Genomic DNA, 16,031 nt, shown 5'->3' with positions numbered 1-16,031 from the left:
ACACAAAAAAGTCCTGATGCTTCCACTGCTAAATGATAAATTAACATAGCAAAGCAAAGCAGGAGCAAAGACATCTCCCACAATCTGCACAGAAACAGCAAAATATACAATAGAAAATGTCACTAACACCCCATTCAGGCAGATGCACTTATTTTTTTGTGAATGACAGGTTATTAAATGAAAAAAATTTGACCACCAGTACTTTGCTGCATGGCTGTTCCCCTAGTTGTCATTTCCATCCTAAGTGACCTTCTGCTTAATGCTGGGTGTTTCTGGCCTGTAGTCCTTCCTCTCTGAGACATTGCGTTTCACCTTGGCACTAACTGGAGACTCCTGATTCAATGAGGGACTCGAGTGGGATTTCTTCAGTCCTGGTGCATCGTTCTCTCCTCCGCTCAGCAGCTCCTTCACCCCTTCTTTCAGGAGGCCAATATAAATCTCATAGCGATTTTTCTGTGAAATTAAAAGAAAGGCTCAAATCAGTCTGTAAGAAATTCTGCAGAAGCACTTGACAGACTGTCTGGGTAACTTAATGCTTTCTACTGGCCTTGAAAGCCAGGAGCCTAATGTGGATGAGAACAATGGTGCCTGATGTGGACACAAACAATGGTGCCTAATGTAAATTACACTGTACAAAAAGGATTTCAGGCAGGCTGAGCCCAGGGGTGCTGTGCAACTAGAGGCACTTGGTTCTCAGCACACAAAAGCTGGTGCTCTGCTGAACTGTGGCTCACAGATTCCTGGAGCGCATGGTGATTTCCGAGTAACACCACAGAGCAAAAGCTCATTGACCTTAGTCACACTGAGTCATATTCTGTACTCAGACATACTGAGATGTTATGTGCCCCATGCAGGCATGGGGATAAAGCGAAGCAAACGAAAGGACACCAAAAATTCAGCTCTGGTTGGCTACAACTCTCCCCTGCAACCCACCACTCCCACCAGCAGGTCCTGCTTTCCTTGCTTCACCCCATGGGGGAGAAACCAAAGCAGGGTTCTGCTAAGCTCTGACTGTACAAGCTCAGGCACCATTGAGACTGTAGAAGCATGCTCTGCAACGTCAGACCTTAACAAAAAGGAGCAGATGAGAGGGCTATGACAGCAGAACAGCACGTCGCCCTGACAGGGCTACTCACGCTGAATGATGGTTGCTCTCTGTCCAGACACTTGTATTATTTATCTGGAAAAAAGTTCACTTTACTGTGCCCCATGCCCACTTGTTCTGTTCCTTGTCTGGAGCAGAGCTTTCCCTCTTTAAGGGGAAGATTTTGTTCCATGTGCCACAATAACATCTTTCTGCACAGAACATCTCGGCAACCATCAAAATGAGGGTACATTAACAGAAGATTCCTGCAGGGCCTCAAAAACAGAAGCTGGGGCAGGAGGTCCTGAGAACAGAGCAACCCACCTCCTGGGATTTTGTTTAATAACCTGCCCCTGACATATCCACTGAAGACGTGGTGCACGCATTGTAATTAAGGTGATCTCAGTGGGCTGGGGGCCAGGGAAGGAGAATGTAAACATCCATACTGATTGTTAATTTATATTTCAAAGTGCCAAAACAGCTGCCAAACTATTATGTTCTTGACAGAGGAAAAAGTATTTAAGAAAAATTCTTCCAATTTATAATAGAATAATACAGTTCTGGTAATAACACTTATTTGAGGGCAAGAAGTCAAAAAGCTTGGTTACTGCTTTGAAGTGTGGAGCATAAAAGGAGAAAAAAAGGAGAGAACATGACTGGGTTTCCAAAAAGTCCTTTGAATAAATAAAACCTTGTAGAGGAGGTTTATAAAATAATCCACCTAAAAATGAAATTAAAAAGCATTCTTATCAATTTCATATCTGGAGCTCGAGCTCTACAATGTGAGAGACAAACACATGAAGCAGGTAAGATGGGTCATTCAATAAAAAAGGAAATGGAGAAACAGCAAGTAGAACACCCTGATGATGATGCACTGGCCTGATGAATGATTCATCACACAACAAATGGGACACCTCTGCAAAAGAGAAGACAAGCCAGTGCTCTAAGCCTGGGATCAGCGTAATACTAATCAAGGGAGAGAGGGACTTTACTGCCATACGGACTTCTGCTTTTTGTTGGGCCAGTACACACCATCAGGGTCACAAGACCTGGCAATCAGAATGGAAATCCAAGACCAGTTTCTACCCTGCATATCTGCCATTTTGCCCTGGTCTTTGTGGGCCCATGATTTCTATCACACTTAAGCAATGTATTCGGAAGTTTCTATTTTGATTTTAACTGCAACAACTTGCTCTTTTACTGATCTGACATTTGAAGCTAGGTATGAAAGCTGCTGGAAATTTTTCCTTAAAAGAAAGTAATCTGTTAAGAAAGTAAAAACACAAAAGTTAAAAAAGTTCAAAAGCTTTTGAAACATTATCTCTGAAGACTGAATGCACATAATAAAAAGGAGATAAGGTAGCCACCCATCAAATTTCTAGCTTCACCTCCCACCTGACAGCACTCAAAAGACCTCTCTCAAACCATAAATTTGCTGCAACAAGCAACCATCACATGGATCAGTACTTCCTCAGAGAGCAAGCAAATAGGAAATGTTCTTTCTTTGATGTCTACAAGCAAAGACACCAGCAAGAAGAAACTCTCCTGGCTGCATCCCTGAACAAAGACCAGGCACCTCCTGGTTCGCCTCCCCTCAGAAGGAAACGCCATCTCACTTGTCCTTCATCAAGAACAAGAATGAAGGGAACATTGGTGGGTGAACAAAAAGGCATTACATGGTCCTATGGAAAAGGAATCTGGCTTCTTCCTTCCTAATAGGACTATGCTGCTTCCTCTGGGACTTGCAGACCCTTTTGGTGTGCTTCTGGAAATGCACTAGTATGGCCTTTTGTACATGGATGCAAGGCCTGGTCTGCAGACTCAGCCCTAACAAACCAAGTACAAAATACTTCATCTGCCTCTTTCCTTTTTTTTTTTGCTTTGACCCCATGCAGGAAGGTCCATCACACAACTTTGCTCTGAAGGGAAGGTGAGGAAATCCCAAAACCAGGGGAAAGTTTCCATTCAGGATTTTCATATAGATATTTTTCTTTTTTTTTTTTGTTTTGTTTGTTTGTTTGCTAACTGCCTAGTGACAGTTCAGCATGACCTGCAAAATCTATGCTAACGGTGAAGGTAACACAGCATTGCACAGCAGCACCCCAATTACCATCTTTCGCACACAACTGAAAACTGAAGTTGGTGCCACCAGTTACCTGCATATTTTTTCCTGCAGTGCTGGTCACAAATCTGAACTGCACAGCTGAATTGCTGTTCAAGGTTCTCACTAGAGAAGAAGCCCACACTTCCTGGGCTGTAGTGGCTCTGCTTTGTACCAAGGTACTTGAGGAATATTTCTCTAAAGACTACCATGACAAAATTGACAGAAAACAGAAAAAAAACCCACAAGAATATTCTCCTCCATCAATCTTTCTAAAATCATCTAACACTCCAGCATACATTTCATCCTATCATGATTCTAGAAGTGAAAGCCAAGAAACTCTTTGCTCTCCAAAGTTGGAAAAGAACCCAACGAAGCGAGAGTGTGTGGCTTGCTCTGAACATCTGAGTACTGTGTTCAAAACTGACATTGTGCCATTGATCACAAGCCTTTGATCTGAATTGTTCAGCCAGTTTCCAAACCACCATATTGCCGATTTCCTGCTCTACACTTTATCAGCTCGTCTATGAGGATGTCAGAGGAGACAATGTCAGAATTCTTGCTAGAGTCAAGAACAAGGAACATTCACTGCTCTTCCCTCATCTATTACACCAGACATCTCATTGTAAAAAGCTATCATGTTGGTCAGGTATGATTTCCCCTTCATAAAGCCATGCTGATTACTCACAGTCACCTTCTTGTTTTTAATGTATTTGGAGGTGATTTCCAGGAGAATTTGCTCCATCACCTTCCCACAGATGGAGAAGCAGCTGACTAGCCTGTAGTTCCCTGGACTTTCCTCCTTGTCCTTCTTGAAGACAGGAATGACATTTGCTTTCTTCCAGTCCTCAGGGACCTCTCCTGATCACCATGACCTTTCAAAGGTAATCAAAGAATGGCCTTGCAATGACATCCATCCAGCTCCCTCAGCACTCATGGTTACATCCCATCAGACACCATGGACCTGTGTCCAGTTTAAATATTCCCAAACTTTACCATTCTTCACCAAGGCTAAGTCTTCCTTGCCTCAGATTTTCTCACTGAGCTCATATATTTGTGACTGCTGAAGGCCGGTCTTACCAGTAGAGGCCCTGATAAAGAAGACATTGAGTACTCTGGCCTTTTCCTGGTCTTTGTCACCAAGTTCCCTGTCCCATTATGGGCCCCAACTAGGGCCCCGATTTTCCCTAGCTGTCGTGCTGTTAACATGCCTGTGGAAACCTTTCTTCTTGCCCTTAACATCTTTTGCTAGATTCAACTCCACATGGACCGACCTTTGGCTTTCCTAAACACAGTCCTACATGACTGGACTGTATCTCTATTCCTCCTACATCATCTGCCACTGCTTCTACCTCCTGCACACTTCCTTTTTATGGTGGAGTTTTGCCAGGAGCAACTTGTTCATCCATGAGGGCCTTCAGCCACCTTTGCTTGGTTTCTTGCTTGTCAGGGTGAACCATACCTGAGCTTAAAGGGACAAGCTCTCTTGCCCCCAAGGCCATATATCTAATGGAATTAGAACAGGCTGAAGTCAGCTCTCCTGAAGTCTAGCGGTCCTACTTTTTATTTTGATTCCTCCTTTCAGGATCATGAAGTCCAACATCTCATGGTCACTGTTGCCACGATTGCCCATGACCTTCATATCCCAAACCAGTTCTTCCTAGTTTATAAGCATGAGGTCCAGCAAAGTGCCTCTCCTTGTCTGCTCCTCAGTCACCTGTGTTAGAAAGTTGTTATCAATGCACTCCAGAAACGTCCTGGATTGCTTGTGCCCTGCTGTGTTGTCCCTCCAGCAGATACAGGGCTGGCTGAAGTTCCCCATGAGGACGAGGGCCTGCAAATACAAAGTTTATTCCATTTTTTTGAAAATGGCCTAGCAGACAGCCACCACAATGACGCCCATCTTGGTGTGCCCACTAATCCTGACCCACAAGCTCTCAGCTGGCTCATCACCCCTCCTTAGGCAAAGTTTCCTGTGTGCCTGATACTCAACTCACACAAACAGTGATTCCCCCTCCTTGCCATACTTGTCTGTCCTTTCTAAAGGGTCTGTATTCACTCATGGTAGCACTTCAGTCACGTGAGCTATCCCATCATCTCACTTCAGCCCTGTTTTATTGCTTACATAGTCTCTCCTACTGACATCATTGTGTACACTTTGCTTGCCAGCCCTGTCCACCATTCCTCCTTTGATTGTTGGTCACATCATTTCAGGTATGTGGGATGTGGAGGAACAAACTGGCCAACTGTGTTCCCTATACAAAACAGTAGCAAAAGATCTATGCAAAACATCTCAAGCTCACTGTATGCAATGCAGCCCAGAGCTACACCAAAATCAAACCCAAAACAGCAGTTACAGCTTTCTGCAAAAGGAAAAGCACACAGCTAGTCAAGCCCAGGAGTAAAAAGAGCTTCTCCAAAAGAAACTCATACAATGCATGGTAGGAGGCTTACTTCAGTTCTGGAGGTTTGTGTTGCCTCCAGCATCTCCTCTGGTGGTCTCCCTGACTTCTGTCTTATCTGCTCTTTCTCTTCTTCAGACTATGGATTTTCCTTGCCAGGCAGTGTCTGTTTAGAGTAGGATCCTTTCAGATCCAAGACAATGATGACATGTAGTTCTGGGGGAAAAAGCTCAAAGGTGCAGCCATGAAAAACACCAGGTATCTGCTGGGTTGACAACCCCCTCCCACATAGCCCTACAGTGTGGTAGACACCATGATGGATAAAACCTGATGTCAGATACTCAGAACAATCTCCTATGCCAGCTGCCTAAGTTGCATCCCTCATTCCTGTGATCTTTAATTCTACCCTTTTCATGCTCTTCCTGACATCTAGCTCACTGGTACACAATACAAATGGCTCTGATGAGGCATGCCTATAATAACAATTTTAGAAGAGCAGTTCCTTCAGAACATACCAATGGAAGACAATTACTGTGATGTGCACTACTGCAGAATGCAGTCATTCTGTAAAGACTGAGGAGTTAACACACACTATGCAACACATAGTCTTAAAACAGGTGACAGTTCCTGCTTGAAGACCTGATCATCTCTTGTTCTGGTTTCAGCTGGGACAGAGTTAACTCTCTTCATAGTAACTAGTAAGAGGCTGTGTCTTGCATTGTGCTGAGAAGAAGGCTGATAACATACTGATGTTTATACTTGCTGCCAGAACAGTCAAGGACTTTTCAGCATCTCTGCTGTGCCAGTGTCTGCAGGTGCAGGAGAAACTGGGAGGGAGCACAGCCTCAACTACTAGCCTAAGATTCAACCTTAGGTTTAGGACTGAGACCCAAATTGGTCAATGGTATATTCCATATCATGCACATCATGCCCAGTATATAGATGAGGATCTGTCCAGAAGTGCTCTCTTCAGGGTCATCTCCCTGTCTCTCTCCAGGTCACCCCTCTCTTGGGGTCATCTTGCTCTCTTGGTCAGCTCTCCGTCTATTGGACGCTTGGGCTTTTATGTCTTTTCTGGGATCACAGTTTCGGCACACTCTCTGCTATGGGATCATTAGCAGGGAACAGGCTGAGCTTTAGTCATCAGGTGGTGAGCATTTGCACTGTGTATCGCTCATTTTTATATTTGTATGTATTACTATTATTGTTACAATCATCATCATTATTATTTTTATTATTATCATTATTTTCAATGTTATTGTAGTTTAATTATTAAAATGCTTTTATCTCAACCCACTAGTCTCTTTTCCCTTTATCCCTTTAATTCTCTCCCTCATCCCTGGGAGGGGGGAGGGTAAGCAACTGGCTGTGTAGTGTTGTGCCAGCAGCTCGGGTTAAACCACAACATCTCTTCAAATAGATACATCCGGCAAGGACAGAGGGTCACATTTTTATCCTCCTTTTTACAGAGGAGGAGCTAAATTTATGGCTAAGGACACAGGAAGTCCTTATTTGAAAGAGGAGCCACATCCCAGCTTCTGGGATTGCTGTGATATATCTAACAAGAACATACTCCTGTTGAAGTAAGGTGAAAAATGCGGAACTTTAGGACTGCACCCAAGTATAAGACCAGCTGCCACATCCACAGCCAAATGTTTTCCATACATACCTCAAACTCCAGATAGTGGTCCTTCAGTTTGTAATCATCTACTTCCTTGCCTTTGAGCTTCTTGTCAGGAGGATAGGAGCGATGTTCAGCAAGCTCAGTGGAGATCTGTTTCAGCTTAGCTTCATGGGACTTCAGCTGTTCATCCTTCAGAAACACATTAGGCACTAAAGTGTCAGAATCTAAAACATTCAATAAGCAAAGGAAAATAAAGAGATCCCTGTATAATAATACCAACTAGTTTATTTTTCTTTCTCTCTTTCTTTGCTTTAACTAATTGTAATTAGTTTGATAAGGTCTGTTATCTCAGAGCTCTCTACCCAGCAGCTCTTTCAAAGGCACTCAAGCAAAGTGGCCAAGTTTGCAGAAAAACTCTGCAGCTAGCAGATGCCACTGGGAAGGATAGAAAACCTGTCATCCCTTGCCTTGCTGAGAGCAACGGAAGCAGCTTGCTGCAGAGCATTACTGACAACATGACACTTCTGTTCGAATACATTTTCTGGAAAATTAATTAAGGCTGTTGTATGCAGTCAGGCCAAAGGCAGAATGAGACAGGCAAAGACCCTGCCTCAGGTCTTTGTAATGTAAAAGTAGTTCCTTCCAGGACACAAAGGATATAGGAGTCAGGGCCCTTCCACTTCTGCCACTACCAAACACTCTCTGGTCTGCAGTTTCCATTTGTTCAAAACAATACAATGCATCCAGAAGCGGAAGGTTTGTCCAATCCCCAAAAGGTAACTTGTTTTGCTAAGCTGCTACCAGCTTTTATCCCACTGTGCAGTTGGAGAGAGTGAGAAGCTGCTACTCCCTCTTTCCAGGCAATTTCCTTTATCATAATCCCAGGCCCACTCACTTCCTCCAGTCCATCTGTCAGCTAACCTTTCCTCAGCTGAGAAGGTTTCCAGCTCCTGTAGCATGGCCTTCTGGCCATTTCTAGGCTTGGATCTGAAATCATGTTTGAACTAGATAAGTCCAAAATACAGACATGATCACGCAGATCTCGGTGACTTCACCAGAGTCATAACAGCAGGTAGTACCCAGCTCAGCCCCCATGTAGCCTCAGAGGAGGGGATAGCTGCCAGTAGTTGTTCCCCAGTGGTACAACTGTGCAGCTTGCTGCTTCCAGCCTAGCCTGGACATGCCTGCACTGCACTCTGAGCGACACCAGGGACCGAGCCTCTCTGCCCACCGAGCTGGAGCTGCAGCAAAGAGCAGAAGTGGGGAAAACTTCTACAGAGGATGATAGTTGAGCCCCAGACAATACTGTGTTTCAAATCTTCTGCAAGAGAACTGCAGAAAGAAACGTGGGATAATTTGGGTTCACCTATACATGGTAGGGCTCAAACCACTCACTATTGGCTGCCAAAAATTCCTGTTGCTGTTAGTAATGACCCTGGATCTGTTTGCTCTCTCTAATAGTGCCCACTCTTTATGTTGTGCTGAATCCCTGGTCCCAGTGACACCCTGTTGCAGTGAGTTCTACAGCCTGATGACAGGTCGTCTTTGAGCAGCTATTAATCTGGTACTTGTAACTTCCAGGCCAGCAGCTCTTTGGAACTTTGATGTGTGCCTGTACACTCTCAGAAAAAAAAAAAAAAAAAAGGCAAAAAAAACCCAAACAAACAACCCAGTAAATCTTTTCTAGACTGGTTGTTCCTTTATATATAGCTTTGTCACATCTCTTTTTGGTTGGACTAACAAAGATCAGACACTGATCTGCTTTCGAAAGCAAACATGGTACAGTGATCTTGTACAACCTGTCATGTCCAACCTGTCTCCCTCATCCATATTAGGTTCTCAGTGCATCCCAACTTCTGCCTGATCAGGAACAGGCCCCCTTTGAAGAAGTACTGTCCATCATGATTCAGTCCACAAAATCCTAAACAGTAACCACAAGGATTTGACAATTCATGTTTTATTGTCTGCCAAATGAGAAGCAGCCTGCTGTCAGCTTTTCCACGCTGACAGATAAAAGCAGACATGTTTCTGCTTGTCTTTGAATTTATCTGCTTTGAACACTTAACATTTTTCTGCCTTTAGCTAAAACAGCTTAACTTATTCCACTTTTCGTGTCTCCCTTTCTTTGAGACACAAACCACAGGGCTGTGTTCTATTTTTTCCCTTTCCAGATTAAACAGAAACAATGAGACTAGGAAACAATGTGCTAAATGGAACAATCACACAGAACAATGATGAGTAAAAAAGCTTTTCTTGGTGACGGGGTTAAATTATTTAAGCCCTATACACCGTATTTAAAAAAAAAGGTATACATGAGCAAAAGGTAAAACCACAAGGATGAGACAAGTTAGTATTATTCTGTATGAGACACGTTTTAAGCTTTAACCCAGAATAGAAGATGGAAAGTCGGTCACCACATTGTAAGAAGAAAGGCTACTGCCATGGAGAGGGAAAAAGTAGAGGCGACATAAAAAACCCACCCCCTTAGAGAAATGCAGATTATGAGATAATGGTTTCTAAGGAGTGTTGCTAAGCTATGAAGATGGCAAAAAATGTATTTAGGAAGCAATCAGTATGGGAAGATGACTTTAAAAGCTACAGGAGGTTACTTGTAAAGTGTACACCTAGGATTGGCATCTGTTACCTCCGCCACTCTGTCAACCTGATTAACGCAATCAATATTGTGTTCCTGTCAGTGCAGGAGGAATTGCAGGCATGCATCACAGCTCCAAAAGTATACAGAGCTATGGGAGTAAGCATCAGACACAGTCAGTCTGAAACAACCAGAAGCAGGTGTTTTTTCATGCAAAAAGTAGTAGAGCTGTGAAACTCCTTGCCACAGGAAGCTGTGGAAGTTAAAAGCTTACGTGATCACTAGGGGAGACTGAAGACATTCATGTAAGAGACAGTTCATAAATATACTTTAAACAGGAAATCCTTGAGCTGATAAGGGTTGGAGTCTGGAAAAGTATTATGGGAGAAATATAACTGAGGCTTGCTTGATGCATCAGCTTTCACCTTTTATCACCCGAATAAGCAAAGACCAGGAGTATGTCCATTTCTTCTGAAATGAGTGGCAATAAACACTCACATTCAAAAAACCATCAGTCAGACAGTATTTGAAATGTCCTCTGCAGAACCATAACAGTGGGACGAAAATTCTACATAGAAACACTGGTGATTGTTTCCTTTCTTCAGAAATGTAAAAAAAAATGATATACTACTTCACTCCCCCCACTTCAAATGTTGCATCAGGAAACAAGCAGAGATCTACCCTGCTAGCAGAGGTCCATGCAAGCCTCCTTCTCTTAGGGATGCTAGTGGTGACAACCACAAAACAATCCCAAGGCCCACAGTCCAATGTCCAGCGGGCCAGAGAAATCTCTATCACTTACCCTCTATATAAAACCAGCTCACCTGAGATAGCTTTGTTGTGGTGGCTGGCAGGAGTGGGCGACTGAACTTCTTCTGAGAGCCAATAGCCGCTGGAAATGGTGGTGCAGAGAACACAGCAGCCACACAGTTGATCTTGTTGATCCAGCTCTGCATTTCTTCTTGGCTCCTGGGGAAGAAACACATATTAAGTATCTCTTGATTCAGCCTCCTCTACCTCTTTCCCACTCCTTCAATTCCATTTTAAGAGTGAGAATAACCAGAAATGGACAAGTCTTAAGCGTCTGCTCAGTCTCCTGGTTTACCTTTGCAAGCAGTTAGTGTCAGTTATCTCAGTCATAGATTGGCTCATGAATAGGTCCATAACTCACCCTAGTGAGGTCCATAACTCATCCCTCTTTTCCTAATCCAATCCATGTGACACAGGCAACAGAGCCAACCAATGCCCTGATTCAAATATATGTCCTAAGATCTCAGCAGGACTGGATATCTCTAGGAGGTTTCATATGGATCTCAGTAGAAAAGGGCTCATGCACAAGACTCATGCATAGGTTTTTAATGCCAGAAGAAAAAGGCAGGTTCATCTGTTCTCTCTGGATATCACAGCCTCAAGAACTTAATCAAATTATTCTCATATTGAGTAGTAACTTTGTTTCTGACCAAAGCGTATCTTCTAGAAAGACATCTGGCTAGGACCTGATGACATCAGGAGACAGACAATCCAAGACTGCCTTTGGTCATTTGTTTTAATGATTAATCACCCTGACTGTTAAAAGTTTGTGCCCTGTTTCCAAATTGAATTTCCTGTGGCTTCAGCTTCCAGCTGCTGCATCTTGTTATGCCTTTCTCAGACAGATTAAAAAGCCTCTTAAAACCTGATTTTTTTTTCTCATGAACTACTTGTGCACTCTAATCAAATCACTACTTAATCTTATTTCTGATCAAATAAACAGATAGAACCTCTTACGCCTTTGCTTTAGCCTGTCCAGGCATGAATTTACCCCTCCTTCAGCACTGCTTTCTTTTCTCAACTATTGACACAAATCAGAAGAGAGCACTTAACTGGGCTTGGAAAAGCAGGACCCTCCAATCTGCTGTTTTAAGCTTGAGGACATTTGGTTTCTTCTCATAGTCTGTTGCCTTGGATGCCAGCGCATGATGCACACTAACTGCATTCTTCAGATCTTCCTCTGACAAAGCCTTTTCTGGCTTATATTCATCCTGCAGGAGTTAACAAGGGAAAAATGGCATCTTATTTCTCCATGTGCTACTCCTTTTTCCTTAACCTAGGGGAAACCCTTGTTCCACAGCCACAAACAGTATCAAATTATATGAACTAAATGCAACCTGACTTGAGCACTTCTGGTTTCCACTGCCTTTAACATAATTTCTTTTCTCTTTCTTTCTTCTTTTTTTCATCTCCTGGCAAGGGAGAGAAGTAGTTCCACTACCTGCTTGATAGGAAGAGGGATAAACAGGGAGTATTTGACTATCACAACAGCTGTGGACTATTTGTCTTAATTTCAGGAATCCTTCATGGCCAGCTTCCCAGCTCCACTGCTGGGTCCTGCTCGGGTTCTCAGCCTCCACTGCTCAGTTTTGATTTTTCTCAAACAACTACCTTTGTAGGTCCTCCTAGGCAGGCCCTCACACAGTGGAGAAGCCTCCTTATCAGTCTCCACAAAGCAAATATAGCAACCTCCTTTAAATCGCTCTGCTGAGGGTCTGTAAATGGCAACTACAGCACCATCTAGGTATTGACACAACAACAGTACCACTCTGTTGTAGTTTTACACCCCTGGTGGGCAGCCAAACACCACAACAACCACGCGCTCACTCTCCCTCCTCCCAGGGATGGGGGAGAGAGTTAAAGGGATAAAAGGAAAAGAGACTAGTAGGTTGGGATAAGAACAGTTTAACAACTGAACTACAACAATACAGAAAATAATAATAATGATAATAATAGTAATATATACAAATATGCAAATGAGTGATACACAGTAATACTGCTCACCACACAATGACCAAGGTTCAGCCCATTCCCAGACAGTGATCCCAAAACCACAATCCCAGAACAGAGGTAAGAACCCAAGTGTCTGAGAGAGCAAGATGACCCTGAGAGGGCAGGCGACCCAGAGGGACACAACCTGGTGTGAGAGAGAGAACTTCCAGACAGATCTTCATCTATATACTGGGCATGATGTGCATGATACGGAATATACCATTGGCCAATTTGGGTCTCAGTCCTAAACCTAAGGTTGAATCTTAGGCTAGTAATTGAGGCTGTGCTCCCTCCCAGTTTCTCCTGCACCTGCAGACACTGGCACAGCAGAGATGCTGAAAAGTCCTTGACTGTTCTGGCAGCAAGTATAAACATCAGTATGTTATCAGCCTTCTTCCCAGCACAATGCAAGACACAGCCTCTTACTAGTTACTATGAAGAGAGTTAACTCTGTCCCAGCTGAAACCAGGACACACTCCTAACATCAAATGACAAAAGCAGGGAGTTAAACTCCCCTGTGTTGCAAGCGTCAGCCTGGGATCAGTTGTTGATCTCCTGAGTGACAGTAGATGGATGAGGGCACAATCATGGTGTAGCCACAAGTTCAGTTCAAAGCCCACCTGACTATTAATGGGCTTTGGAAAACCAGAAGCTTCTTCAAGGAACAGTCACTTGCCGGCAATGCTGCATAAGCAAAGTTTCTGAAGAAGAGGCCATAGCAGTCTGCAACTGACTCCGTATCTCCCTCTTAGTACATCACAGAAATCAGTCTCATCTGAAACAGCCACCGAGGGAGGGGGTGTGATGGTTCCAAAACAGAGGAATAATTCACTGCAGGTGTGATAACTATTGATCCCTCCACTTGACCACAAGATTTACAAGATGGGATTTAGGTGACAACAGAGTGCAGGATGCAGAGCCAGTGCAGAGACAGCACCAGCCTGAACACCCAGAGAGGTACCCACACCAGAGAAAAGCCAGTTAATGTGCATAAATTGGTTTACAGGGCTTATCTGGCAGCACACAGACCAGGGTTGCAGCCAGAGGCAACTACACTGCTGCCAAGGCCATCTGTGCTCTTTACAGGTTGGGTTTGGTTGGGGCTCTCCAGCATGAGTTTCAATGGATAGGAAGTCACCAGCTGTGGCGACCACCTCCCAGAAGGGAAGACAAAGCATCCTGCTCCTCTGCCATATCTCATCCCTCTTCATAGAGGTCCACCTAGTGCAGGCCCAGAACTGGCTGCTGCTCAGACACTTCACTGGAGGAGATGCAGCTAAACAGAAACACTGTCACAGCACCACCTCCACTTGGGGCCAGACAAGGGCACAACCCACCACAGATCTGGAAGGCCTATCAAAAAGGCAGAGCATTGTGGCACAGATGACTAAAGGGTAGCCTTCAACCTAAGCATTTGTGACATAAGGGGTTTTCAAGGTCTGGTAGTGAAAAAAGCCAAATGTCCCTCCTCTTTCATAGCTTGAATCCAAGCAAGCTTTGGAAGAGTCTCCATACAATGAGGGGCTTTGCCTGCTCCCGCCTGGGCATTCTCTAAACCTTCTTCAAGGAAGATTTGAGAAAGTCCCTATCTGAAGGACAAGATCCAGAGGAGGCTGTCCAGCCCAGTGCTATCTTGCAGATGGAGGAAGCAAGCCCCCAGGTCAAGCCCCTTCCTTCATGGGTTCAAAAGCTGATTTATTTGGTGGTAGTTTTGGGAGGAATGACTGACTCCACTGTCCAAGGAGACTGGGAAAACTTCAGGGCCAGGAAGTGAATTTAGGCCACAGAAACATGATATTCTGGCTTTGCTCAAGTTACTGCCTAGAGACAGTGTCAGCTATTGCCTTGCCTGTTGCCTGCCAGCTGCCTCTGTGAGAAGTGTCCAAAATCCACAACCTGCTCTTGTGTCTAAACCTGTGCTAGAAGAACACCACATCTGGGCAGTCACAGAAGCAGATCTGGCTGAGAACCCCTCCTTACCGACAGAGAGCACTCACAATAATCCTTGCTAATCCCATGAGATCAACTGGGTGCAATTTACCTTGACAGCTGAGGCTCTGCCAGCTTCTCCAAAGGCACTGATCAGCATACCAGAAATGTCTCCACATAGTTGGCCAGCCTCAGAGAAAGCTGTAAGGATGTGTATGTGCCATCAAAATTTCTCACCTAAGGACTCCAACTCTTTTCAATTGGCAGGGAATGCTAGGGGAGCAGGAACATCTGTATCTCCTATGCCATCAAGGACAGCATGTGCTTTGATGTGCTGTGTCACTGTGGAAGTTGAGCTGAAACGGAAGGCAGCTCACCAGTTAGACCAAGACAGCGGCAAGAAATATGAGGAGCCAGAAAAGAACTGTGACCTATTCATTAAGTGAAGGCTGATACGAGTGCAGCACACAATGCAACAACATGGTTGCAGGAGTGCTGCCACAACCAGGGGTTTGGCTGCTTAGACCAGGGGGCTTGCTTCAAGAAGCCTGGTCTACTGGGGGCTGATGGGATCCATCTGTCCGAGAGAGGGAAAAGAATCTCTGGTCATAGGCTTGCCAACCTGCTAAAGAAGGCTTTAAACTAGTATTGCTGGGGGAGGGGAGGCTAAATCCATCCCACTCTTACCACTCCAGTGACAGAAAAGCCAGCAACAAATGCCCAGAGCCTGGAAAAGGTTCACAGGCTGGCATGAGGGTGGCTGGAGAGCAGCACACAGTAGGTCCAGCCTCTTTGGGAGCCCAACTTAAGTGCTTCTACATGAATGTACGTAGTATGACGAATAAACAAGAGGAGCTGGAGATGTGTGCACGCCTGCAGGGGTATGATCTTATTGGCATTACGGAGACATGGTAGGATGTATCCTACGACTGGAGTGTTGGAATGCAGGGATACAGGCTCTTTAGGAAGGACAGGCAGGGTAGATGAGGAGGGGGTGTCGCCCTCTATGTCAAAGACCAGCCTGAGTGCATGGAGCTCCACTTGGGGGTAGGTGAGGAGCCGATGGAAAGCTTGTGGGTCAGGATCAAAGGGAGGGCAGGGACAGGGGACATTGTACTGGGGGTCTGATACAGGCCACCTGACCAGGAAGAGCAAGTGGATGAGGCCCTCTATAGACAGACAGGAGCAGCCTCACCCTCACAAGCACTGGTCCTCATGGGGGATTTCAACCACCCTGATATCTGTTGGAAGAACAACACAGCACAGCATAGGCAGGCCAGGAAGTTCCTGGAATGTGTTGATGACAACTTCCTTCTCCAAGTGGTAGAGTAGCCAATCAGGAGAGGGGCTATACTGGACCTTTTTCTCACCAACAAGGAAGGGCTGCTGGGGAATGTGGAACTCAAGGGCAGGCTGGGATGCAGTGACCACGAGATGGTGGAGTTCAAGATCCTCAGGTTGGTGAGGAGGGCGCACAGCAAACTCACTACCCTGGA

At 44.8% G+C, this 16,031-nt stretch overlaps 1 protein-coding gene across 1 annotated transcript in view; it reads right to left on the bottom strand.

The window, feature by feature from the left end:
• Positions 1 to 240: 240 nt before the first annotated feature.
• Positions 241 to 16,031, bottom strand: part of LOC104462925 (PH and SEC7 domain-containing protein 3-like) — a gene marked incomplete at its 5' end in the record, with an annotated part of 66,656 nt that continues 50,865 nt past the window's right edge. The window contains 4 exons of the mRNA XM_010075076.1: positions 241 to 453; positions 7,257 to 7,400; positions 10,629 to 10,773; positions 11,668 to 11,825. Coding sequence (XP_010073378.1) covers positions 241 to 453; positions 7,257 to 7,400; positions 10,629 to 10,773; positions 11,668 to 11,825 — 660 coding nt within the window. The remainder of the gene's footprint in view (positions 454 to 7,256; positions 7,401 to 10,628; positions 10,774 to 11,667; positions 11,826 to 16,031) is intronic.

This window comes from Pterocles gutturalis, unplaced genomic scaffold (genome assembly GCF_000699245.1).
Source record: "Pterocles gutturalis isolate BGI_N339 unplaced genomic scaffold, ASM69924v1 scaffold6222, whole genome shotgun sequence".
Lineage (NCBI taxonomy): Eukaryota > Metazoa > Chordata > Aves > Pterocliformes > Pteroclidae > Pterocles > Pterocles gutturalis.
Note: the sequence above shows the minus strand (reverse complement) of the source record. Positions and strands in the feature narration are given on the sequence as shown.